Source organism: Rhinichthys klamathensis, unplaced genomic scaffold, assembly GCF_029890125.1.
Source record: "Rhinichthys klamathensis goyatoka isolate OS25496 unplaced genomic scaffold, OSU_Roscu_1.1 h1tg000045l_1, whole genome shotgun sequence".
Lineage (NCBI taxonomy): Eukaryota > Metazoa > Chordata > Actinopteri > Cypriniformes > Leuciscidae > Rhinichthys > Rhinichthys klamathensis.
The window spans coordinates 998,365-1,024,290 of NW_026606592.1; the positions used below are offsets into that span (position 1 = coordinate 998,365).

Here is a 25,926-nt window from a genome sequence, read left to right on the forward strand (position 1 = left end):
CTACAATCAATAGAAAATTAATTTTCCATAACAGAATGTAACCAAATGAGAAAAATTAAACACAGGGCCTGAATTTCGTCATCATTATTAATCACGTGATTCATATACAGAAACTGAATAAAGTAATCAAATGGAAAATAACACTGAGTAGTATTTTAGTCCTGAATAAATTAAATACATAGGTTATTAATCCTGATTCCTTTAACTTAAAGCTATCTTTTGTTGCATTCAACAAAATGAATGACACACACATATGGCTGCCGTCACTTTAAGAGCTAGTGCACGGATCCTGTGTTCATTATACTGGCATGCGTTTTATGCTTATTAAAGACCAAACCGACTATGTTTAGGGTATAGCCTACTCACGACGACCGAAATTGACAATTTTGCGTGTTAAAGCAATATAATCCGCAAAAAATAACTTTTGTTACTGGCCAGCTGTTCTTAAGGCGGATTTTCTATGAATGTGCGCATAGAAAATAATCTCTCAGAGAGCGTGCGAGCACTGATTAGTTTAAAATCGCTTGAATGTTTAAACTGGTAAGACTTAAAAAGACGTGCAAATGGTAAATTTCAGTCACGATGCACTGCTGGCCCGATTGTGCGAGTGAATATCCATCATGTCCCGACTCCTAAACGCGAGTGTGTGTTATCGCCGCAGCGCTTGATGCTTGCCTTGCACAACACATTATGAGAGAAGAGAAAGAAGACGCGGCACCGCTGAACACACGCTGTTTGTGAAATTGCGTCTGGCAGATAGTTGTTAAAAGAATGATTTGATTTTATAATCTGTGTGGATTACGATTGCGGGAATTTCCCGCATTATAAATGGGAGACCTGCGGGAATGATTAGAATTATGCGCAATACCCGCGCCGAAATTCGAGCCCTGCAATAGTTTAAAACAAGACGTTTGTAGTAGCCTTCTGATTACTGGAGTCCATTAATCGAACTTCCATGCCTCTTATATAGTAATTATATATTGTAGTATGTAGGCTACCAATTTACTAATGCAATTAATGCTCACACTCGGTTTCTCTCGTGCTCTGTCGCTCGCGCGCAGACACACTCGGAGTTCTGTAGCCTCCGGGCTGGTTGCGGATGAGACAATTGTTGAATGAGACAACACGCGAGGTGACGGGGAACAAAAGCAAGGAGGCGGGGGCGAGCACAGCACAGAGAAGGCAAACAAGCAAAGTGGCGAAATCAGGATTAAATATAAACAATATATCGATATATACGATATGTCAAAATCCATATCGTGTTTAAAAAATATCTCGATATATTTTAAATATCGAGATATCGCCCACCCCTAATTCTGAGTAGTATTCATAGAAAATAAATGTGGATTCAGTAGATTATTTTGTAATTGCATCAGTCACAAATAATCAATTATCAAGGTTTTTGTACAGCTTCAACTGCTTTTAAATCCTTTATTAAGGCCATTATGGATTCTTATTCCATTTAGTCCTAAATGTGAAGCATTCCCAACCTTTCACACAAAATCCTTTTGCACAAGACCATAATGTTAGTCTTCATCAGAGCTGCTGTCCTCAGCTTCAGACACGTCAGCGATGGGGAACCTCAGGAGGGCCGCCACTCCACTCAGCTGATTCAACTCTACAGAGACAAATCGCACCATTTCAGGCACATGACGATCCAAAATAATCCTCTCTGAAACCAAGACTTTGAAAAAGTAGCTTACGTTCTCCAGATACATGCAGGCTTGAGAACATTCTTAAAGGAAAGCAGGGGGGGACAAAGTCAACAATATTGGTGAGCAAAGATCAAAGTTTTCCCATAACACATATAGAACTATAAATGCATGCCATTACTGAAATTGAATTGAAAATTCATATGAATACCTGACAGTTCCTCCATTTTCCTTTACACCGTCTACAAGCCGAACATACCGGCTGCGGGTGGCTATGTCTTGATGTCTATCATGAAGAAGAAGAAAAAAATATATATATAGTATATATTCATATTCTATGGTAAATAATGAATTTATTACTTTCAAAAGTACCTGAATAGTTTGTCACTGATCAACAGGATGTCGATGGCTAAAGCTTCACTCGCTCTTTCCACATGAGCCAATCTGTCCAGAAAAAAAGCTTTATTAATGGATGAAAAGACTGTTATAAATAATCATGTATCAATAATGTTACATGTCATTGATTAACCTGAAACGCAAATGTGTTTTCTCATTCAGGTTGTGTGTAATATTGACAGGAATGACTCATTTAAATGGTAGTGAGTTTGATCACCCATAGAAAGCTCGATCAGGCTCCTGTTGAAGCATCTTGTAAAAGTCTTCTAAAGCCTTTACCTCTCCAGCAGCCTAAAACAGAAAAAAAAAAACTCTCATAGCAATAGACACTACACTGTGCTTGCAGAATGCTACAAGCTTCAATATATGTAGATGTACAAATCCAAACTTAGTCACCTTGGTGTCAGACAATCGAGCCGTGACTGCTGGATCACACAGCACTTCTGTAGAAGTAAAATCTCACATTTATAATGTCACTTTAAAAACTGAAATTTATTTCTAAAAGTTGACTAAATAAAATCCTAAATATACATTGCAGCATCACCTCTTTTCTCGGTGTCTGAAACGGTTTGATCAAGGATTCAGTCACTCTAAACCCCTCCTGTTTGAGAGCTTACTCTGCTCTGATTGGTCAGATGGCCCAGTCTACCGCTTGCAGTGAGTGTCAGAAACGAAACTTCACTGTGCCAGGCTACAACTACAGTGCTTGAATGCTTGAAGTAGACGCTGTTTGCTGCAGCCAATGAGGACCATAGGCTGGCATTATGCAAATTTGTAAGTAAGACAGGAGTTACTAATGACTTGTTTCAGGCAGTTCAGAATCAGTTCTTTCTTTTGGCAGACAATAACTCCATTTATCATGCATATGATCTTTGAAACTGCAGACCCTTTGCATTCACAAACTGCTATATTACACTACATGAAAGGTAATAAAAAACAAATTCTCCTTCTCAGTATAATTCACCATACAACCGTGGCCAAAAGTATTAGCAGTGACAAATTTTGTGTTAAGTTGTTGTGGTTTTGAATTTCTTTTCTTTTTTTACTTAAAGTCCCCCTGTAGTCACTGATTATATCCCTTAAAACTCTTCTTTGATCACCAAAATGACATTTTAAATGCTTTTTCCTTGAAAAAAAGTATTCATGCTTTAAAATAGCTTCAATGTATCTACACCATTGCCTCATTTAGTATACGCGGTTCTATGAATATGCAAATTAGCCCGCCTCCACTCACTCGCATCAGCTCAGAGATCCACTCGTTGGCGATCACAAGAGAGTCTTTGGTTCACTGCAGTTTTAAGAAGAAAATACTCAGCAATGGTGCCGACTTTTTTGCACATGGTTTGTCTTCACCCCTTAAGTACGGTGGCGCATTGCTGCCACATACATATTTTTTCCACTCAATTATGTCGTAATAACGAGATGTTATGTCGTTAAAACGACAGATTTTCTAGGCCTTATAAGGACTAGTCATGTACAAAATATGCCTTTATCCACATAAAATGTATATAGCCTATCATGCCTTTATCATACTTCTACGTTCAAAAAGCTGAAGCAAATAGTAGCAGCCCCCAATGGACATTCATGTTAAAAGATCAAATTCTGTACACACCACCTTATTAATAAAGCATATGTATCCTACAGAGTAGCAGATGAGCCCAGAATACGAACGCATTGCTATTAATTACACCTTAAGCAAAACCCTTATTATAAAGAAAACGCTTAATAGGCTACTAAGACAGTGATAAAGATCAAATTCTGTACACACCTTATTAATAAACCATACTATGTGTAGGCCTACAGAAAAGCAGACAAGCCCAGAATATGAACGCAACCCATTTAATCCAACGTTAAGCGATTTCCTCCCATAGAAACCCGTTATTATAAAGAAAACTCGTAACGTGGCTTTCTATGGGAGGATAGCATTACGGCGCACAACAAATCCTTTAAATGGTAGCTATTCAATGCAAAACAAAAATGAAAAATATAAGTAGCCTATAAAATAAACTTAAATTATTGTCGCATTAATTAGCCCAGAAACAATATTTATTTTAAAACCAATTTATTTAAAGCAAAACACCAGCATTGGGCTTTTATCTGTAATAGGCAAGTGTTGTGTTTCAGCCCACCTTTTCAAACTGGCACAAGCTTACTCACCGTAGGTAGAAAATGCTTGATTTGATTGGTTAAACATGAAGAGGACTTATCCGTCTGGCATGGCCGCTCGCTCTAACATTTGTTGATTCAATAACTACTACAACAGTTATCAGACAATAGATTCTTTATTGCTCCATCACTTAACACAGCCGCTCTACCTCTCATAGAACGCCAGACCGAACAACAACTGAATAAACCGCGCTGACCCATAAAATGGTGCTCTTCACACATGCGCAGTAAAAGAAACATAACTTAACAATCTCCCTCTTTTTTTTATAAAAAAAACTGTTCAAGATATAACATAAGCATTGGTTATTATTATAACAGGATAACAGGTTAACTTAAATACCTCAGTTTAAATGTCTAGACATTGACAAAACATAAGCAAATCCATTCAGTGCTTAAGATGGCAAACACCTGTGCTGAGGGCTTTCAGAAGGCCAAGTGCAGATGCACCCTTTTTGGTCAAGCAGTTAGCTAGCTGCTCTTTAGTGGCTGACCACAAGATCTGCTGAATAGTTCCAGAGTGTATAAGCTCCTTCATACTACTGATTTCTAGGCGCAGTCTCTTTTCGGTTACAGATTTTGTAGATTTGAGAGCATCAAGAAGAGAATGATTGTCTATTACACACACAATAGGCACGTTGATGCATGAGGAGCCACCAGTGGTAATCTCAGAGTATAATGTAGCGAGGAAAACTGCACTGTCAACTCCATCTGCAAGTGCCAAAGTCTCTCCCGCTAAGGTACTCCGTACAACTCTTCTGATCCGTTTTGACTGCCAAGATATAGGAGAAAATTTTCCATTTTCCCCCATAAGCATGATGAAATGACCACCCTGTGTACCACCATCCGGAAGATTCCCCATTGAGGAATCACTGTACACCACCAATTTAACTGAACTGTTTTCCCCTAAGTACTGAAACCTCAAGATGACCTCTTCTGATTTCAGTTTTCTGATAAGTTTATTTGCACAATGCAGGGTCTGAACGGTAGCATGCTTTGTGTTAGATGCCAACATGGATATGTCATATATAATGTCAGGACGACTTTGCCTGGCAACCCACAATATTTGTCCAATCTTTGATTTTAGCATGTCCATCTCAACATCTGTCAATGACGCCTCACGTTGTGTTGCTCTGGTGGAATCCACTGGGATGGGTTGCAGATTTTTTATGTACGTTCCTTGTTGTACTTGTATTTCATCGTCCTTAGAATGTACTTCTATTCCAATGTAGCTGAAACTGTCATGTTCTTCCCGTCCGACTTGAAAGGCAGCTTTCAACTGAGGAATGATATTTATGGAGAATGCATCTGTACCACCCCAAATAAAGTCATCCACATGTGACGCAAGAATCCCTATCACCTTGCAGGAATCATCCACCCAGTAGAATACTGCTGGATCTACCTTTGACACGGTAGCTCCCAATTGTTGCATGGTGTCTTTTACTCTATTATACCAGAATAAAGAAGCATCTGTTAGGCCATAAACACATTTTTTCAACTTCCATATGGTTCCTTTGTTCTGCACTTCTTGTGGTGGGCGAATGTAAATATCTCTGGTTAACTCTTTACCTTGTAGAAAGGCTGCTTTAATGTCCATGGAGTTTAGCTGCCATTTATTTTGACATATTACTGCCATGATCATTTTAAGAGACTCTGAGGCACATGTAGGTGAGTCTTTGGGAAGGTCTTGAGTGTTCATTTCTTCAAAGCCTCTCGCCACTAGTCTGGCCTTACGTACAACTCCAGCAGTGGTTTCTTTAAGTGTGCACACCCACCTCGTGGAGATGCACTTCTGGCCTTCATCTTTCACTTCTTCAAAGACGTTATTTCTCTTCCAGGTGCTTAGTTCTGTATTTTTTTCATGCGTGAAGAGATCATCATGTACTATCAATATATCTTCATCATTGTAGTCAGTGCTCAACTTAGCATGTTCGGATGGAATCACCTGAACATTGTCCATTTGTCCTAGATTGACTGATGCAGTTGTGCCAGCAGTTTCCTCAGGCTCACTGAACTGCAAATTGTACCAGTTTTTGTGTTTGCCGGTTGCCTTTCCTGCTCGGCCGAGGATTTTTCCAGTATGGATTTGTCCACTTTGATTATCTGTGTATTTAACTATTTGATCTTTTTTCAGGCTTAGACCTTCACAGTTCGTGGATGAGCAGGTTTGTGGCGTGTGGGGTTGATAAAGACTATCACCTCCAGGTAGCACTGATGCAGAAGGTTCACTGACATCTTCAGGATTAATGGGTTCGTCATTTTCTGGTGTCATTTCCTCAGTTTCACTTTCAGTGTCACTAAGATCTGCTGCTGGTGTTATTGTGGGATTTTCATTTTTTTTTATTTGTTCCCTTTCTGTCTCCTCCAGGTTTGTTTGTGGGTCATCCACCTTTCTTAGTCTAGACTGATGCACCCGAACATAGGTTCCACCATGCCTGACAAATACAACCACACTATCTTGGCCTATGACCACACCTGGGCCTTTCCACTCATTACAATCTACTCGCTTATAATACACTTTGTCTCCCGTTTCATATCTGTCATCAATGGGCCGCAGTTGCTTACGAAGGGCTCTTCTAATTCTCTCTGAGCATTCGGCTTCTGTGAATGCTGTTCTCATTGCATGTAGTGTGGTGATTTGTTTAGCTATCCAACTACTCATACTTGTTTCTAGAGCTGGAGGCTTATTGGTGAGGACTGAGGGAAGATTCGGGTTCTGCCCAAACACTAACTGGTAGGGACTGTAATCATGCACATTGTGCATGGAGTTCTTTGCCATTAGTGCCCAATCTAGAGCTGTCTTCCAGTCACAGTTGTTGTCCCTCTTCAGTTTCAGCAAAATTTCAGTTAGGGTCAGATTGTGCCTTTCAACAAGGCCATTGCTCCATGGACTGTACGCTGCCGTTGTTTTGATTTCAATGTTAAACTTTTCAGCCATGTCCTTCATTTCGTCGTTATTAAATTCACCTCCATTATCACTAAACACTCTGCATGGGGGACCATGAACACTTATCCAGCAGTGAATAAAGTGCTTCACTATCTCTTTTGGGTTCTTTGTGGTGACGATACTCCCTGCACTGAAGCGTGTGAAATGATCAATAGCATGCAAATACCATACTCCGTGCTCAAGCTCATGTCAGTCCACAGCCACAGTCTCATTATAGGCTGATGCCATAGGCAAACCCACTACAGGCTTATGTTTTGGCTTGCTGTATCTGGTACATGTATCACAGTTTTTAACAATGTTCTTGAGAATTGTGTTGCTTTCATCATCGTGATTACCTGAGCAGGCCAGTAATTTTTGCAGTCTATCAGCTGAAGCATGTCCAAATTGTCTGTGTAGTTTCAATAGGACTGTCTCCTTTTCTTTTGTTGTCATGTTTTCTGTCACAGCAAGAATTTCATTTTCATTGTGTGTCTTGTTCTCACTTGTCTCCTTTTCATCTGGATGACTGTCTTCTCTCAAATTCACACAGTAATTTCCTGAAGATGTTAGTTCAAGTTTAACAGGTTGTTTAAACATCGTTGCTTTGTCACGTGCAATGTCCAGAACTGCGCTTGCTCTTTTCAATGAAGTCTTGCTTAAAAGCATTGGTATTTCTGCAGGAACAACTTCTGTCTCTATTTTGCATCTGGTATGTCCTATCCTTGCTGGAATGGTAACTTTCCTTGTGGAATAAACAACCCTGCCATCACCAAATCTGAAAGGTCTTGCACTTTGTTTGTCATCTATTTTCAGTAACTCACTCTGTGGCAGCCCACTTGTGTAATCTTCAAGCCATTTTTCTCCACACACAGTTCTTGTACAGGCTGTGTCAATCACAGCTGATCCTAAAGCCTCCACCATGAAAATTTCTGTGTTAGACAAAGATTCATTTGAAAACAAAGTGATGTTACATTCTTCAATGTCATCTTTTAGTCCTTCATCTTTTGTCAGTCTTACATGTTCCTTTTTATTTGGACAGTCCTTTGCCCAGTGATACGTGCTTTGGCAAATTGCACATTTCGTTCTTCTTCCATATTTATCAAGAGGGTTTGTGCCTTGAGCTATGGTTTGGGGTTGTTGTGTAGTGTTAGACTTGTGTCCCCGTTTTCCTGAATATCTCGTGTAATAGGCAGTGTCACCATCTGTGTTTTGTAGTACACTGCCGCCCTCTCGTGGTGAAGTAACGTTATCTCCAAAAATTCTTTTCAAGGCTGATTTCATATCAGTGAAAGAAACGCTAGAGCAAGCTGTAAGTGCTAACTGTTTATCTTTAACAGTAAGTCCGGCAGTATCAAGTAACTTAAAGGCTAGTACGGCATGAGGAAGCTCCATTTTGAACTTACGTAGCCTGTTGTATCGACGTTCGAACTCGACGATGTATTCCACCATAGAAACACCGCTCTCTCTAGTGATCCGGTCAAACTCCGTGTACGCCTCGTACTGCCGATCTTTTTCTTCTTTTAAAAATACAGAGTCCAACTTCGCTATGAGTGTTTGCATTCCCGTGTCGTCATTCAAATCCTCAGCGGAAATTTCCAGAGCACTGTCCCTTGCTCTGCCCGTTAGTGACAGAGTAACTGCCAAGGCTTGTTTTTTCTTTTCCAGGTCAGTAACGCGTCTCCAAATTTCAATCTCATTTTTCCAACTTTCATAAGCCGTCTTCTCGTCAAACGGTGGGGGATTTTTGTAATTCCCAGCAGCAGCCATCCTCTGCTACCAATGTTGATTCAATAACTACTACAACAGTTATCAGACAATAGATTCTTTATTGCTCCATCACTTAACACAGCCGCTCTACCTCTCATAGAACGCCAGACCTAACAACAACTGAATAAACCGCGCTAACCCATAAAATGGTGCTCTTCACACATGCGCAGTAAAAGAAACATAACTTAACAACATTAACCTAGATAAATGTTCGCTATTATTAGGTGCATATCCAAGTGTTTGTGTGGAGCGCGTTTACTGCATGATATGGGGCGCCGGGGCGAACACTTCCATTTTCCTATAAACAGTGGAAACAACTTAAAATACTAAATTTCTAGTCAAACAGAAACTACTTTTATTTGTGTTAACTCACAATAACAAGAAAACGTTGTGCTTTTGTAAAATAAAATAAAACAAACAGGACGCGCTTCTGGTCTCCGTGAACTGGAGCGCGTCTCAAAAATGAAAAAAAACAAAACCAGCGTATAGACTAGCCTCATAGACATGAGAAATATACATAGGCTATTTAAAGCTTGAAATGGCCACCAACGAAAAAAATCGAAACGAAAGCAAATACTGTACCATCTGATTATGTATTCATGTCTGTATTAAAGGTGCATTTCTCTATAAAGGTGCATCTACTTTACAGCAGAGATGTATGGAGATATGTAAGCAGCCTACACTGATTTAGAAAATGCTAGTTTATTAATAAACAATTAAAATGCTTCGTTATATTTCAGACAGATTTATTATCATACCTAGTTTTGTGGCAAGATTTATGCATGCGCTTGAGCGCGGAATAGGCTATATTCCTCCATGCACCCAGTATTTAGGCAGAAATGAATATAAACGTGCGATTAGTTGACTTATTGCTTAAATGAATGACTACTGGTAGACTAGACAAATCTTTAGTCTATGGCAACTCTAATCAATAGCCTAGATTTTACTTATTTACAAGCAAAATGACCAGCTAACATAATTTCACTAATCATATCATCAGCACATAGGAAAGTGTGAACAAGTACTAGTCAGGTGAAACCTGAAACCACTCCATCATTATGATTATATTATGAGAGCATAACAGCTATTCAATGAGGGGGAAAGTGCTTCCAATCATTGTGTTCTTGTGTTAGCAATAGTTGCCTCCAAAGAAAGATGTACAACCATCATCACTTTGCATCAAAATTGCCTCACATGCAAGGAAATTGCTGTAAAGAATATTGCACCTGAAAGAACCATTAATCATCAAGAATTTCAAGGAGAGAGAGGTTCCCATAGTGTCCAGCAAGCACCAGGACCTTCTCCTCCTGAGGATTCAGCTACGGAATAGTGTAAAGACTTTGGGACAACGGCCCAGTGTCAAGACGGGCAGCAAAGAAACCACTTCTCTCAAAGAAAAAACATCAAGGACAAATGGAAATTCTGCAGGAACTACAATGATTGGGCAGCAGTTATTTTCTCTGATGAAGCCCCCTTCTGACGGTTTAGGACATCTGGAAAAGCAACTGCCCAGGAAAGAAAAGGTGAACGCTACCATGAGTCCTGTGCTGTCCCAACAGTGAAGCATCCTGAGACCATCCATGTGTGGGGTTGCTTGTCGTCCAAGGGAGTGGGCTCTCTCACAATTCTACCCGAAAAACACTGTAATGCATAAAGAATGGTATCAAAACGCCCTCCAAGAGCAACTTCTAATGATCCAGGAGCAATGTGGTGATGATCTGTACATTTTCCAGCATGATGAAGCATCATGTCACAAGACAAGAGTAATAATAAATAAATGAAGTGGCACATTGAAGTTTTGGATTCGTGGCCATGCAACTCCCCGGATCTTAATCCCGTAGCGAACCTGTTGCCAGTCCTCAAAAGGCAAGTGGACAAGCAGAAGTTCACAAATTGTGATCAACCCCAAGCAATAATAAGGCAAGAATGGGTCACCATCAGTCAGGATTTGGCCCGGAACTGATATCCAGCGTGCCAGAGTGAATTGCTGAGGTTATAAAGAATATGGGTCAACACTGTAAATATTGACTCTTTGCATATATTGAATGGTTTTCCCAATAAAAGCCACTTTACATGATTGAATGCTATTATACTCATTAAGATATTGATTTAAGAACATAATGTCTTTTCATGGCCTCTACCCTTGTACCATTTATAACTGCTGCTATGAACCATGACAAGACTACTAAGCAATTATGAAAATGTAAGGTTTTGCACATCCCTACTTTAAAAGGTGAACAGAGGATTGAGGAACTCTGACCTTTGAGAGAATACTTGTGTCCGGATGAGGAGTGTACCATCATGAATTTGGATCTGTTCTCTAGAAGAATTTTGCAGTCTTGTCTTACTGCCTCTTTAAAGAGGTATGAGATGAACTGATCTTTCACAAAGCCTGGACTGGCCACCAGAATACACTTCACCACTGAGAAACACATAAATAAAGAATAAAAAAAAACACATCAGTATTTATTTATTTATCTAATGTATATTCTTATCTGATTTAAAAAAAAAATTACCATCAAAATTGAAGTGTCTCAGAATGCCCTGCATGACAGCCTCATAAAATCGATCTAATGCCTGAAATAGAACACATCAATGTCACTGTATATAACGGGTCTCAAATTTTTTAAATGTATGCAGTAATTTCTATATGCATTGAACCGACTACATTTGTACAAAATGTGCAGTACACAACAGAGTACAATGCAACCAGAATTAATACCAGCAGTGACAACATCTCGTTCTCATTCTTAAGATTCTTAAAGTTGAATTTAAAATTTATGGATTCAATGGATAAAAATAAAAATGGATTAAAAAAAAAATCACATTTCTGGGTTCTCAGAAGAGGAAGCCCTATAATTGGTTAAACTTGAGAATGGAAAACTATAGCAAATAAAAAAAATGTATCCATTTGCTCCAATTACAAATGTAAAAACAAATAAAAAAATTCCACGATTCTCCTAAAGAGAAAAAAAAAAGTGAGAGAAATTGATTACAGCAGTCATAAGAGAGAACGCCAAATTCACCACTCCCTCAGCAGCCTTTTTTTTTTTAAATCCCAAAATGTACTAGTTTTTCATGGCAGACTAGTTTAACACAAAGAAAGTATAATTTGAAGACGTGCGAATCAAAAAAGCCTGTGGCGAGATGCCTGTTCCACAATCAGCATCACTCCTGACAACGACAACCCACTGTTTCTTTTGGCACATAATGATCGAGCTGAATTATTTCCAGGTCTTAAACCAAAACCAAAAAGAATGGGCCATATTTTCTTTCTTAGCTTTTTCCTTTTTAAAAAAAAAAAGAAAAATCTTTTTTTGACCAAAAATAAGCATGTTTGTTCATGATGTTTTCCTTTGTGTTCTTGTTCAAATTTTCTTAGGTTCTGTTTTTTGTTTTTGTTCCTTGAAACTGTTTAGAGCCCCGTAGGCAGTAGGATGTATATATACAGTATGATATCATTCAATTTCACACAGAGCTATTATACATTCAAGCTGATATCCCTTGGTAAAAAGTAAGAAGTATAATTTACATTGATCTACTACAAAATGTAGGGAAATATGGATTTGGGTGACTCTACCAACAGCTTCTAGCTACCCAACATACAATATCTAGTGGTAACAGTCATTTTTATTTGTTAAATATAATGATAAACACAAAAACATTGTCAGATTTATTGTTGCAAAGTTTTATCGGTTCACCTTGTCATGTTGAGCACAACTGCCTTTCCTCTTGCGGGGAATGGTGACCTCAACCTTCGCCCTGAGTAAGGTCATGGCTGGTGTTACGAGAACCAAATTGGCCAGACCTTCCTGCATCACGACTGCAGCCACATCTGCTTTTTGAGCGGGATCACATGCCTGCTCTATAGATCAGGATTCAAACAAACTGGTGATGAGCTGGATCAGATTCATCAACTTTTTAATATACTCATAGCTGTCCTATGCCATGCATTGAAAGTGAACGGTGACTGCAGTTGTCAAGCCAAGATACTTGGTCGAATTACAACTACAAAATGTGGCACTGTTACTCATAGAATAAGGCAAAGGCAACATGTTTAAACAGGGATCATGTTGCTTAATGTGGTGTCCTTATGAAGCACACACGCCTGTAAATGCTCACATTAAAACGTGCATATAGAAATATTACTTTCACTACTGCCTTTTAGGTCTTACCCACACTTCTCTTTGGAGTGATGTGGAAAGAATTTAAGGTGTCATGACATGAGAAATCAAATTTTCTAGTTCTAGTTTTACATACGGTAATTTCACCATAGGCCTCAGCCACTGGCGTTCAGTTGCTTAACGGCTACACGTGATTAACGGTAAACTCATGATTACTCACGTGGAATAGCGAGTGGGTGTTAATACTGTTTTCTATGCACTGACGTTAGCCAATCATAACAGTGACCGTTAACTGACAAGCCTTAAAGAAGCTGCTGCTTAAAAATTGATCATTTCAGACAGAGGGCCAGAATGAAGGTCGAAAATAATTGTTTAGCCACATATATATTTGTTGTGCAAAACAACTTTAACATTATCAGTGAACCTCAAGGAACATTAAAATAATTTTAAAAATCCATGTCACGACCCCTTTAGAGTCCTCATATACCATAACAGCAGTAAAAAGTCTCTTCTGCTTTTCTATCTAATTAATTGCAATCAGATGTACTTTTGCTGACTTTTAAAAAGATATATTGGCAAAAGGTCATCTAGAACTTGTGGGTCAAACGTGGCACTTATAGTAAAAGTGATCACCAATGGAATCATTCAAGTTTGGGCGGGAAATAATGTAAAGAGTGAGTGTAGACTCGCTTTTTACATTACAAGGGTAGATGGATGAGAGGCATGTCCTAAGTGAATGCAAATTAGCCTGGTAAAATAACTCTGCTACTTCACTTTGAGCGGAAGTACGAAGTCTGACGTAGTCAGGCTAAATGCAAATAGGCAGGACAGATAAAATAATAATAATAATTTTTCAGCTTGATAGACATGATCACCATCCATTTTCACTGTAAAACTTTCTTCTTCACGAAGAAAGAAAATTCCTGTTTCCATCTACGTGATGCTAAAATATTATAAAATTTCTTTTTTTTTTCTTTTTTTTACAAAATAGCTCTAAATTTCAAACATGACATAGTATGTAAAATTGTTATTAGCTAAAAAAGCTAATTTTACTCCAAAAATACACACAAAAAAACAACACATTACCAATTCTGTCCAGCACCACACTGTCCCAGACTTTTTTGGCTAGAGTGAACTTCCTGTTGAGCTCCAGCTCAATGGTATGATAGGCACCCATCTATATAATCACACAAGACAATAAATATGACTTTTTCATTCCAGCTTTCACATTTAGACTAAAATAATATATGGAATTTATCCCAAGGATCAATGCTAATTATAAACGTTATTCCCATTAATATTCAAATGTATGAAGTATAAATTATATTTTAGGTGCTAAGTTAGCACTATAGTTATAGTTCTATTATAACTTTTGAAAAATGAAAAAAACTGACCTTCACATACTGGTTCTCCTGGATGTTTGTTCCTTTGACTCTGAGCTGACAGGCCTGGGAATCAAAGTCTATCGTCTCCACACATAAAGTCAGGGTGGTACGCACACGTGAACTTCCCACACTCCCCGTGGAGGACTCCGTCTGCACTTTCCTGTTTGTGACAGATTGTTTTCATCATTGAACAGATGGGAAAAATCTCTAATATTAAGTGTGATAAACCAAGACTGGAAAAAAGAGGCAGGCTACTGTGGTTGTTGGGGAAGAAAAAGAGGCAGACCTGATGGTTGAGGCTCTGAGGCTGTCGCCCACCTGCAGCAGGTTGTAGGTGTGCCACATATCCTCTGCCTCATCAGGTATTAGTGTCACCTGACTAAAAGAAGGAAATTCAATATCAATTGTTGGTAACAAATCTCCATGTTTGTGTTGTCACAATATTATATTTTATTTTATATATACACGCATATATATATATATATATATATACACCCTGCCCACCAGGCTATCGGCTCTGACATACATCTGAGATGAATGGTTTCTTACCCTTAAATGATAAGTAACAATATATTTCAGGGTGATTTGTTTGTTTGTTTGAAATTTAATGCAATTCTAAGAACTACTATGGCTATTTCATGGTGAGTCTGACCTCAATTCAATAAATACAAATATTTATCACAATTATTTGACGTTCAAGAGGAAAGTGCTAGAAAGTGAAATCCCTATTTTATTTGTAGAGTCTAAATATTATTAGGGCCCAAGCCCAAAGGGCGAAGGCCCTATTGTTTTCCTTAGGATTATTTATTATTATTATTATTATTATTATTATTATTATTATTATTAGGGCCCAAGCCTTGAAAAGGCGAAGGCCCTATTGTTTTCCTAAGGATTATTTTTTTTTTTTTTCTCCTCTTTTATTTTTCTTACGACTATTCGGGCACTTTTGGGGCCCTTAACGTGCCCGAAAACTCTTGAAACTTTGCACGCGGGTCAGAACCCGCGGCCATCAGGCTTGGGCTGAAGATGGTACCCGGGCGTGGCAGGGGGGCTAGACAGCGCCCCCTGGAACGGGGTCCGAAAACTTGGTCCATAAATCAAACACGCTTGCATGTAAGAATATGAAACTCGGTACACATGTAGATCTCATCGGTTCATATATCCTTCGTGCATTTACTTTTTACCCCAGCCCAACAGGAAGTCGGCTATTTAGGGTTGTTTGTAAAACGCATGCAATGGAATTTAAAGTACTTCTCCTAGAGAATTCAAAGAAATGCCACGAAACTCGGTCAGCATGAAGTCAAGACATTGAGGATGAAAAATTGCGAGGGGATTTTTGATATCTCGAACGGTTTGGCCGTGGCGAGGAAACGAAATTATGGCGAGAAACGTGAAACAGGAAGTGTGTTATAACTTCTGCATACATTAACTGATCTTGATGAAACTTCAGCAGTGTGTTCGTTGTAAGAGGCCGATCACATGGATGTGACTATTGTGAGTCAAAGTTATAGCGCCACCAACTGGCAGCAGGAAGTGTGTCACTTTCAAAATGCTTCGAAATCACCCTCTTATTTTAACCCAATTTGCTTCAAACTTCATCTGTATAATGTAAACACACGCCAGATGTAGACCTGTGAATGGATTCTTGATATCTTTGATACTGTTGCCGTGGCAACACATCAAACTTTAAAATTCTTTTTTGATGCTTTTGAGACTCTTAGCATGCTTGAAATTGCATGAAACTCGACAGACACGTCACATTTATTAGCCAGTAGACATGTGCAAAGTTTCAGAAACGGGCGTGGTGCAGGGACTCAGTAGCGCCACCTTTTGACAAAAGTGAGATGGTTAGTTTCATAGTTTTACCTGCAATCTTATAACTCGGTAGGCATATTGTTCAGATCAAGCCGGACAACTTTCTAATTTACAGATTTTGGTTCCGAACAACAGGAAGTCAGATATTTTGGTTTGAATGTGGATGCTTTGGAGTAATCTCTGTCCCTCTCTCCCTCTCTCTGCATACCTCTGTGTCTGTGGGGGGAGGGGGATGTGTCTGTTTGAGTGACAATGCTTTTAATTATTGTTGATACAGGTTTCAGGGGCTTTTGGGCCCCTTAACATCCTCTAAAACTCTTGAAACTTTGCACACGGGTCAGAACCCGCGGCCATCAGGGCCGGACTGAAGCTGGTACCCGGGCGTGGCAGGGCGGACCGACAGCGCCCCCTGGACTGGGATTCGAACACTTGTCCATAAATCAAAGACACTTGCATGTAATAATATGAAACTCGGTACACTTATAGATCTCATTGGGATGAACAACTTTCGTGCTCTAAGTTTTACGACATCCCAACAGGAAGCCGGCTATCATGGTTTGTTTGGAAACGCATACCCCTGAAATTCTTTTTAATTCTCCTTGGGAATTGATCGGATTTCAAGCAAACTCGGTCAGCATGAAGTCAAGACATTGATGATGCTAAATTCCGGAGGGATTTTTGATATCTCGAACGGTTTGGCCGTGGCGAGGAAATTAATTTTATGACTAAAAAAGGACACATAAAATGTGTTATAACTTAGCTCGTTTTACCTACAGTTACAAAACTTGCCACGCATATTGTTCTCATCAAGCCGATCAATTTTCTAATTTAAAGTCATTAGCTCTGAGCAACAGAAAGTCAGATATTGTAGTTTGAATGGATTTATTGTCCCCCTGCCATTCTCTGTGTGTTTGTGTGTGTGTGTGTCTGTGTGGGGAGGGAAGGGGAGGGGAGGGGAGTGGAGGGGAGGGGAGTGGAGGGAGGGTTGGTGTCTGTGTTTATGTGTGTGTGTGTGTGTGGCTGGCTGTATGATTTTTCCTGCATTAAAGGATAAAGAAATCTCTAAGTCCTTGTCTTTTTGCATAACAATTTTGTATTTCTTTTTAAATTACAAAATATGCATATAACCCCCATCTTTTAAATGTAAGATTTAAAAGATTAAAGATTTAAATTTAAAGATTTAAATTAAAAAAAAAAATTAAAATTTAAAGATTTAAATGTAATTGTCATTTAAGTTCAGTAATTTCACTCAAATGACAATTAATAGGTAATCTTCATTGCCATTTAAGTGAAATTACTGAACTTAAATATACAAGCTTGATAAAAATGATAATTCTAGAAGAAAATTTCAAATGGCTTTTGCATCTGAACTCTTCATATATTTAAATGTTATTTTTAATGTGATTACCAAAACATTATTTGATCATCCTTCAAAGATGACACCCATTTATAAACCTGAAAGTTTCAAGATGTAGGAAAACTCACACTTATTTAAAAAATATTTTTTCTTTTAACAAATAGGAAATTTCTCTGGCATTTCTTACTTTTTGAAAACGTACCGAACCGTGACTTTAAAACCGAGGTACGTACCGAACCGTGATTTTTGTGTACCGTTACACCCCTACAGGTAAAATAAGTGTTTTCTTACAATATTAATGGGAATTTTTCAATTTAAGAATAATGTACAAGTTTAAAAACAGCCAGAATGTGCTATTCAGTTAAAAAATAAATACATCAAGTAATACAAAGGGCTATACTGCCCTCTTGTGTCCAAAATGATATCAACTCAGTACATAAAACTTTTTTATCAGGTATGGCTATTGTAATTAAATATAAATATATTAGGTATGTGGCTGTGAGGATCTTTTCCCACCGGTTAATCGACGTTAGACACCAGCGAGGCCTTTTAAATCGCTAATATAAAAGTGAAAGTAAAGTATAAGGACGTCCGCACGGACATTTATAGTGGTGGCGCTCGCAGTGCGCTCGAATGAATTTCTATGGAAGTAGAAATGAAAAAACGTTCGCTCTGTTCTGCTTGCTCGTCGCCATGGACGCGCACCGTTATGAATGCCAGTGCAGCCGCATACTTTTTAGTGTCACTTTAAAATTAGCACCATATCGGGGGCCGATTGTTTCCGGTTTTCAGGTAAAACACAACAACAAATGAGTAAATGACAGATTCGCTTAAATAGGCGCTTTTACACAAAATATTCCGTCATCATTTTTTTCAGTCAGCTCTTCACTCTCGTGATTAATGAATTTTGACTCCTGTTGCTGATCTTTGCTGCAACTTTCGTTCAGCTCACAATTTAGTAAGCAAACACGCTTCAAATGTGTTTTTATTTTATTTTTGTGTATACATGTGTGTGTATATATATATATAGCTTATGTTTCAAATATGAGTTAATTAACAATCGTTGGAAAGAATGATACTTTTAAACATAACACTAAACCGTCATTAGGTGTCGCCAGGCGACCGTCTTAATGAGCGAGTCATTGATTCATTCGTTCAAACGATTCGTTCGAACGGCTGAGTCATTCATGAATGAGACAGATTATGGATTGGTCGTTGAATCTTTGAGTCAACCAATTCGTTCAAAATGCTGAATCATTCAGTAATGAGAACGCGTTGCTGTGAGATCCTCGATGGTTCTGCTGTGATCTTTGTTTAACTATTTTCGCTGCTGAAACAGAAAAAAAGTCAATATTGCATCTAAAATGTAAGTGATTTGACGTGTGTGTGTGTGTGTGTGTGTGTGTGTGTGTGTGTGTGTGTGTGTGTGATTGTGTCTGTTACAGTGATTGTTTAACCCTTCTTAAAGTTTAGGCCTTGTCTTTTTGGATATATATCTTTTTATATTAAAAAAATAGCATACAACCCATATATTTTAAATGTATTGTTTGCTTTAAATTACATTGAGATTTGTATGTTTGGTAATTGAACCTGAATGAATTTTAAATGAATGTGCTATATTTCAGATCATATATTTGTTTTCCTTAAAATTTGAACTAACACTAACTTTATTCTCATCTGAATGATAGATTATTTATTTATGTATAAAATAAAAACACATTTGATTTTTCTTTTTTAATCAATGTAGAATGTGTAACTGAAAAAATAAACAGATTAGGGCTCTGTTCGAGGACAAGAAATGAAAACCAATGCAATATGATGAATGTCCAAAAGATTTTTTTGCTTTTAAACTATGTGTGTGTGTGTGTGTGTGTGTGTGTGTGTGTGTGTGTGTGTGTAAGAGATTTTGGTTGGGTGACAGTTGTAGTTTAGCAGTACAGTTTGACAAAAGCACAATGTTGTGTTTTATTGCGATTGTACACAAATATAAGTAAACACTTTGCAGTTTGAATAATGTCCTGTATGAACAAAAGGACGGAGTATGTTTTTATGTCTACATTGTTCAATCACGCCTCACACACACACACACACACACCAACTATTTTTCTAATCAGATCAGGCAAATATTCTGTCTTGGCACACTTCATATAACTTTCAAACTTGTGTACTTATTTCATGTGTCTATTAAGTCCATGAGACCGTAGGGTGTCTCATTTTTCATTTTAGGTTTCAGAAGGTTGCTCACGCATACTTTGTGGTTGATATGTGCCCTCAATGCACACTTATGCAGAGCCCACACCAATGCAAGCTCTACAGCACACATCTTCTCAAAGGTCAAAGCGGGGTTACGTTATTGCCCGTCATGCACAGTAACCCCAAAGGCACCGGGGTGGCGGTGCCACCGGCTTGTTTATATATATATATATATATATATATATATATATATATATATATATATATATATATATATATATATATATATATAATATAGCTGCGAGCAGCGATGAAGGGCCAAAGCCGACGGCACCGCCACTCCGGTGCCTTTAGGTAACTAAAGGCACCGGGGTTGCGGTGCCACCGGCTTGGGCCCGTAATCGCTGCTCGCAGCTATATTTATTATTATTATTATTTTTCTGCTACCTTTTGGACACTTTTGGAGGCCTTAACATGCTCAAAAACTCCTGAAACTTTGCACACATGTCAGAACCCGCGGCCATCAGGGCCGGGCTGAAGATGGTACCCGGGCGTGGCAGGGGGGCTCGACAGCGCCCCCTGGAACGGGGTCCGAAAACATGGTCCATAAATCAAACACGCTTGCATGTAATAATATGAAACTCGGTACACATGTAGATCTCCTCGTTTCATATATACTTCACACTCTTACTTTTTACCCCAGCCCAACAGGAAGTCGGCTATTTAGGGTTGTTGGTAAAACACACGCAATGGAATGTGAAATACTCCTCCTAGAGAATTCAAACAAACGGCACGAAACTCGGTCAGCATGAAGTCAAGACATTGAGGATGAAAGTTTGCGAGGGGATTTTTGATATCTCGAACGGTTTGGCCGTGGCGAGGAAACAAAATTATGGCGAGAAACGTGAAACAGGAAGTGTGTCATAACTACTGCATACATTAACTGATCTTGATGAAACTTCAGCAGTGTGTTCGCTGTAAGAGCCCGATCACATGGATGTGACTATTGTGAGTCAAAGTTATAGCGCCACCAACTGGCAGCAGGAAGTGTGTCACTTCCTAAATGCTTTGAAATCACCCTCTTATTTTTACCCGATTTGCTTCAAACTTTATGTGTATAATGTAAACACACGGCAGATGTAGACCTGTGAAAGGATTATTGATATCTTAGATACTGTTGCCGTGGCAACACATCAAACTTTAATATTCTTGTTTGATGCTTTTGAGACTCTTAGCATGCTTGAAATTGCATGAAACTCGACAGACACAGGTATGCATATGGTTCAGATCAAGCCGGACAACTTTCTAATTAACTGTCATTAGCTCAGACCAAGAGGAAGTTAGATATTTTGGTTTGAATGTGGATGTTTCTGAGAATTTTCTCTCCCTCTCCCTCTGACAGAGAGAATGCACCCTGCCATTCGTGTGTGTCTGTGTCTGTGTCTGTGTGGGGAGGGGGGGAGGGGCTCTTTTAGTTTAAACACAAAATTATACATAGGGCCATACTGCCCTCTTGTGTCCAAAATTATATTTATATATACATTATACATATATTTGGTATGTGACTGAGGACCGAGAGCTTTTAAATACGGGACATTGATAATGGCCACGTGCAGAGCGCTCGAGGGAATTCCTATGGAAGTTCTGCTCGCTCGTCGCCATGGACGCGCACCATTATGAATGCCAGTGCAGCCGCATACTTTTTAGTGTCACTTTAAAATTAGTGCAATAACGGGGCCGATTGCTTGAATTGTGAGTTCAATAGTCTATTATTTTTCACGGAAAACACAACAACAAAAGAGTACAATGATAGATTCGCTTAAATAGGGGCTTTTACATAAAATAGCCTATTCCGTCATCATCTTTTCAGTCAGCTCTGCACTCTCGTGATTAATGAAATTTGACTCCTGTTGCTGATATTTGCTGCAACTTTCGTTCCGCTCACAATTTAGTAAGCAAACACGCTTCAAATGTGTTTTTATTTTATTTTTGTGTATATATATGTGTGTGTATATATATGTGTGTATATATATATATATATATATATATATATATATATATATATATATATATATATATATATATATATATATATATATATATATATATATATATATATATAGCTTATGTTTCAAATATGAGTTAATTAACAATCGTTGGAAAGAATGATACTTTTAATATCACTAAACCGTCATTAGGTGTCGCCAGGCGACCGTCTTAATGAGCGAGTCATTGATTCATTCGTTCAAACGATTCGTTCGAACGGCTGAGTCATTCATGAATGAGACAGATTATGGATTGGTCGTTGAATCTTTGAGTCAACCGATTCGTTCAAAATGCTGAATCATTCAGTAATGAGAACGCGTTGCTGTGAGATGCTCGATGGTTCTGCTGTGATCTTTGTTTAACTATTTTCGCTGCTGAAACAGAAAAAAAAGTCAATATTGCATCTAAAATGTAAGTGATTTGACGTGTGTGTGTGTGTGTGTGTGTGATTGTGTCTGTTACAGTGATTGTTTAACCCTTGTTAAAGTTTAGGCCTTGTCTTTTTGGATATATATCTTTTTATATAAAAAAAAATAGCATACAACCCATGTATTTTAAATGTAATGTTTGCTTTAAATTACATTGAGATTTGTATGTTTGGTAATTGAACCTGAATGAATTATAAATGAATGTGCTATATTTCAGATCATATATTTGTTTTCCTTAAAATTTGAACTAACACTAACTTTATTCTCATCTGAATGATAGATTATTTATTTCTGTATAAAATAAAAACACATTTGATTTTTCTTTTTTAATCAATGTAGAATGTGTAACTGAAAAAATAAACAGATTAGGGCTCTGATCGAGGACAATAATGTCAAAAAAAGAATCAGGGCATGTCTCATATCTTTCTAAAATGTAATTATACACCATTTATTTTTATATAAAATTATACAAATATTAGAACTAAACCCATTTTATTCCTTTTTTTCAATTTAAGAATTATTTTTAAGTTTAAAAACAGCCAGAATGGTTGTTTAGTCAAAAATAATAATAATCCAAATCATATATAGTGCTATACTGCCCTCTTGTGTTCAAAATCAGGTAGGCCTATTGAATTTATATATATTTATATATTAGGGATGTTACTATGGGAATATTTTCCCACCGGTTAATCAACGTGTGATTGTGTAAACCAATTGTGTAAACCTCCCGCTGGGGGGTTTAAAAACACTAACTTGAAAGCGAAAGTATAATATGGACGTCCGCACGGACATTGAAATGGTGGCGCTCGAATGAATTCCTATGGAAGTAGAAATTAACTAAACGTTCGCTCTGTTCTGCTCGCTCGTCGCCATGGACGCGCACCATTATGAATGCCAGTACAGCCGCATACTTTTTAGTGTCACTAAAATTAGTGCAATTTCGGGGGCCGATTGCTTGAATTGTGAGTTCAATAGTCTATTATTTTTCACGGAAAACACAACAATAAAAGAGTACAATGACAGATTCGCTTGAATAGGCGTTTTTACATAAAATAGCCTATTCCGTCATCATCTTTTCAGTCAGCTCTTCACTCTCGTGATTAATGAAATTTGACTCCTGTTGCTGATATTTGCTGCCACTTTCGTTCAGCTCACAATTTAGTAAGCAAACACATTTCAAATGTGTTTTTATTTTATTTTTGTGTATGTCTGTGTATATGTATGTATATATATAAATATAGCTTATGTTTCAAATATGAGTTAATTAACAATCGTTGGAAAGAATGATACTTTTAAACATAACACTAAACCGTCATTAGGTGTCGCCAGGTGACCGTCTTAATGAGCGAGTCATTGATTCATTCGTTTGAACGACTGAGTCATTCATGAATGAGATAGATGTTTATGGATTGATTGGTCATTGAATCTTTGAGTCAACCGATTCGTTCAAAATGCTGAATCATTCAGTAATGAGAACGCGTTGCTGTGAGATGCGCGATGGTTCTGCTGTGATCTTTGTTTAACTATTTTCGCTGCTGAAACAGAAAAAAAGTCAATATTGCATGTAAAATGTAAGTGATTTGACTTGTGTGTGTGTGTGTGTGTGTGATTGTGTGTGTGATTGTGTCTGTTACAGTGATAAGAGTTTAACCCTTGTTAAACTTTAGGCCTTGTCTTTTTGGATATATATCTTTTTATATTAAAAAATAGTCATACAACCCATATATTTTAAATGTATTGTTTGCTTTAAATTACATTAAGATTGTATGTTTGGTAATTGAACCTGAATGAATTTTAAATGAATGTGCTATATTTCAGATCATATATTTGTTTTCCTTAAAATTTGAACTAACACTAACTTTATTCTCATCTGAATGATAGATTATTTATTTCTGTATAAAATAAAAACACATTTGATTTTTCTTTTTTAATCAATGTAGAATGTGTAACTGAAAAAATAAACAGATTAGGGCTCTGTTTGATGACAAGAAATGAAAACCAATGCGATATGATGAATGTCCAAAAGATGGCTCCCACAGACTGTTTTTAAATAGGATTGTTTGATATTTTTTGCTTTTAAACTGTGTGTGTGTGTGTGTGTGTGTAAGAGATTTTGGTTGGGTGACAGTTGTAGTTTACAGTTTGACAAGAGTTTATAGCTTGACAAAAGCACAATGTTGTGTTTTATTGCAAGTGTACACAAATATAAGTAAACACTTTGCAGTTTGAATAATGTCCTGTATGAACAAAAGGACGGAGTATGTTTTTATGTCTACATTGTTCAATTACGCCACACACACACACACAAACACACACACACACACACACACACACACACACACACACACACACACAAACACTATTTTTCTAATCAGATCAGGCAAGTAATATTCTGTCTTGTCTCTTAAAAAAACAATATATATATATTTATGTATATATATATATATATATATATATATATGTGTGTGTGTGTGTGTGTGTGTTTGTGTGTGTATATATATAAATATAGCTGCGAGCAGCGATGAAAGGGCCAAAGCCGGCGGCACCGCCACCCCGGTTATAGCGCCACCAACTGGCAGCAGGAAGTCTGTCACTTTCAAAAAGCTTTGAAATCACCTGATTGCTTCAAACTTCACTACTATGATGTAAACACACGGCAGATGTAGACCTGGATGTAGACCTGACCTTTCAGAAGGTTGCTCTCGCATACTTTGTGGTTGATATGTGCCCTCAATGCACACTTTTGCAGAGCCCACACTGATACAAGCTCTACAGCACACTTCTTTTCGACAGTCAAAGCAGGGTTACGTTTTTGCACGTCGTGCACAATAACCCTAAAGGCACCAGGGTGGCGGTGCCACCGGCTTTATATATATATATATATATATATATATATATAAATAAATAAATATAGCTGCGAGCAGCGATGAAGGGCCAAAGCCGGTGGTACCGCCACCCCGGTGCCTTTAGGTAACTAAAGGCACCGGGGTTGCGGTGCCACCGGCTTGGGCCCGTAATCGCTGCTCGCAGCTATATTTATTTATTTATATATATATATATATATATATTTATTATTATATTCTCTAATACAACATTCCAGCTCAACCCTGAGGCTTATTACTCTCTATATACATCCGCAAAGGACTCGCCCCATACGGTCAAAATTGGGCGCTACAGCAAAGGCAATATTGTGTGTGAATGTGAAACATGCCAAGTTTGTCAACAAAGCACCGGGTTAACAATGAGCCATTGGCGGCAATTTGGAGTAACGTTAGCTATATTGAACAGACTGCGCGTTCCGAGTCAGTTCGTCAATCAAAAAGCACCACTGTACTATCATGTTTTCTATTTAATAGCAAGTAAGTACCCAGGTATTGTCATATGATACCATCACTGCATCACGGTACTGCCATAGCACTCAACTCGGAAAGCGCACATGATGTCCAAAAGTGCTGTAGATTAACGTTAACACTCACCCGGCATTATCCTTCTCGATGTCTTTATGAACCAACTTCATGGTCAAATAGGTTAGCTATTCAAAAACGAAATACATAACTGATTGCGAGTGTCCTAATCCATTTAATCGTCAATTTTGGCGACGTTTCCGCATCAGCATTGGCACATTATGCCACTTTGGAATGAATCAGACGATTCGAACTGTCGCTTTCTGATCT

General features: G+C 38.1%; 1 protein-coding gene across 1 annotated transcript; it reads right to left on the reverse strand.

Annotated features, from left to right (window-relative positions):
* Positions 1 to 1,417: 1,417 nt before the first annotated feature.
* Positions 1,418 to 25,926, reverse strand: pelo (pelota mRNA surveillance and ribosome rescue factor). Its single transcript, XM_056247264.1, has 13 exons — positions 25,729 to 25,926; positions 14,700 to 14,792; positions 14,423 to 14,573; positions 14,115 to 14,205; positions 12,606 to 12,769; positions 11,421 to 11,481; positions 11,165 to 11,326; positions 2,445 to 2,491; positions 2,266 to 2,339; positions 2,025 to 2,096; positions 1,864 to 1,938; positions 1,704 to 1,735; positions 1,418 to 1,618 (listed from the first exon to the last, which is right to left on the reverse strand). Exons 1-13 carry the CDS (start codon positions 25,767 to 25,769, stop codon positions 1,527 to 1,529), a joined length of 1,155 nt encoding a protein of 384 aa, XP_056103239.1. The 5' UTR covers positions 25,770 to 25,926; the 3' UTR covers positions 1,418 to 1,526.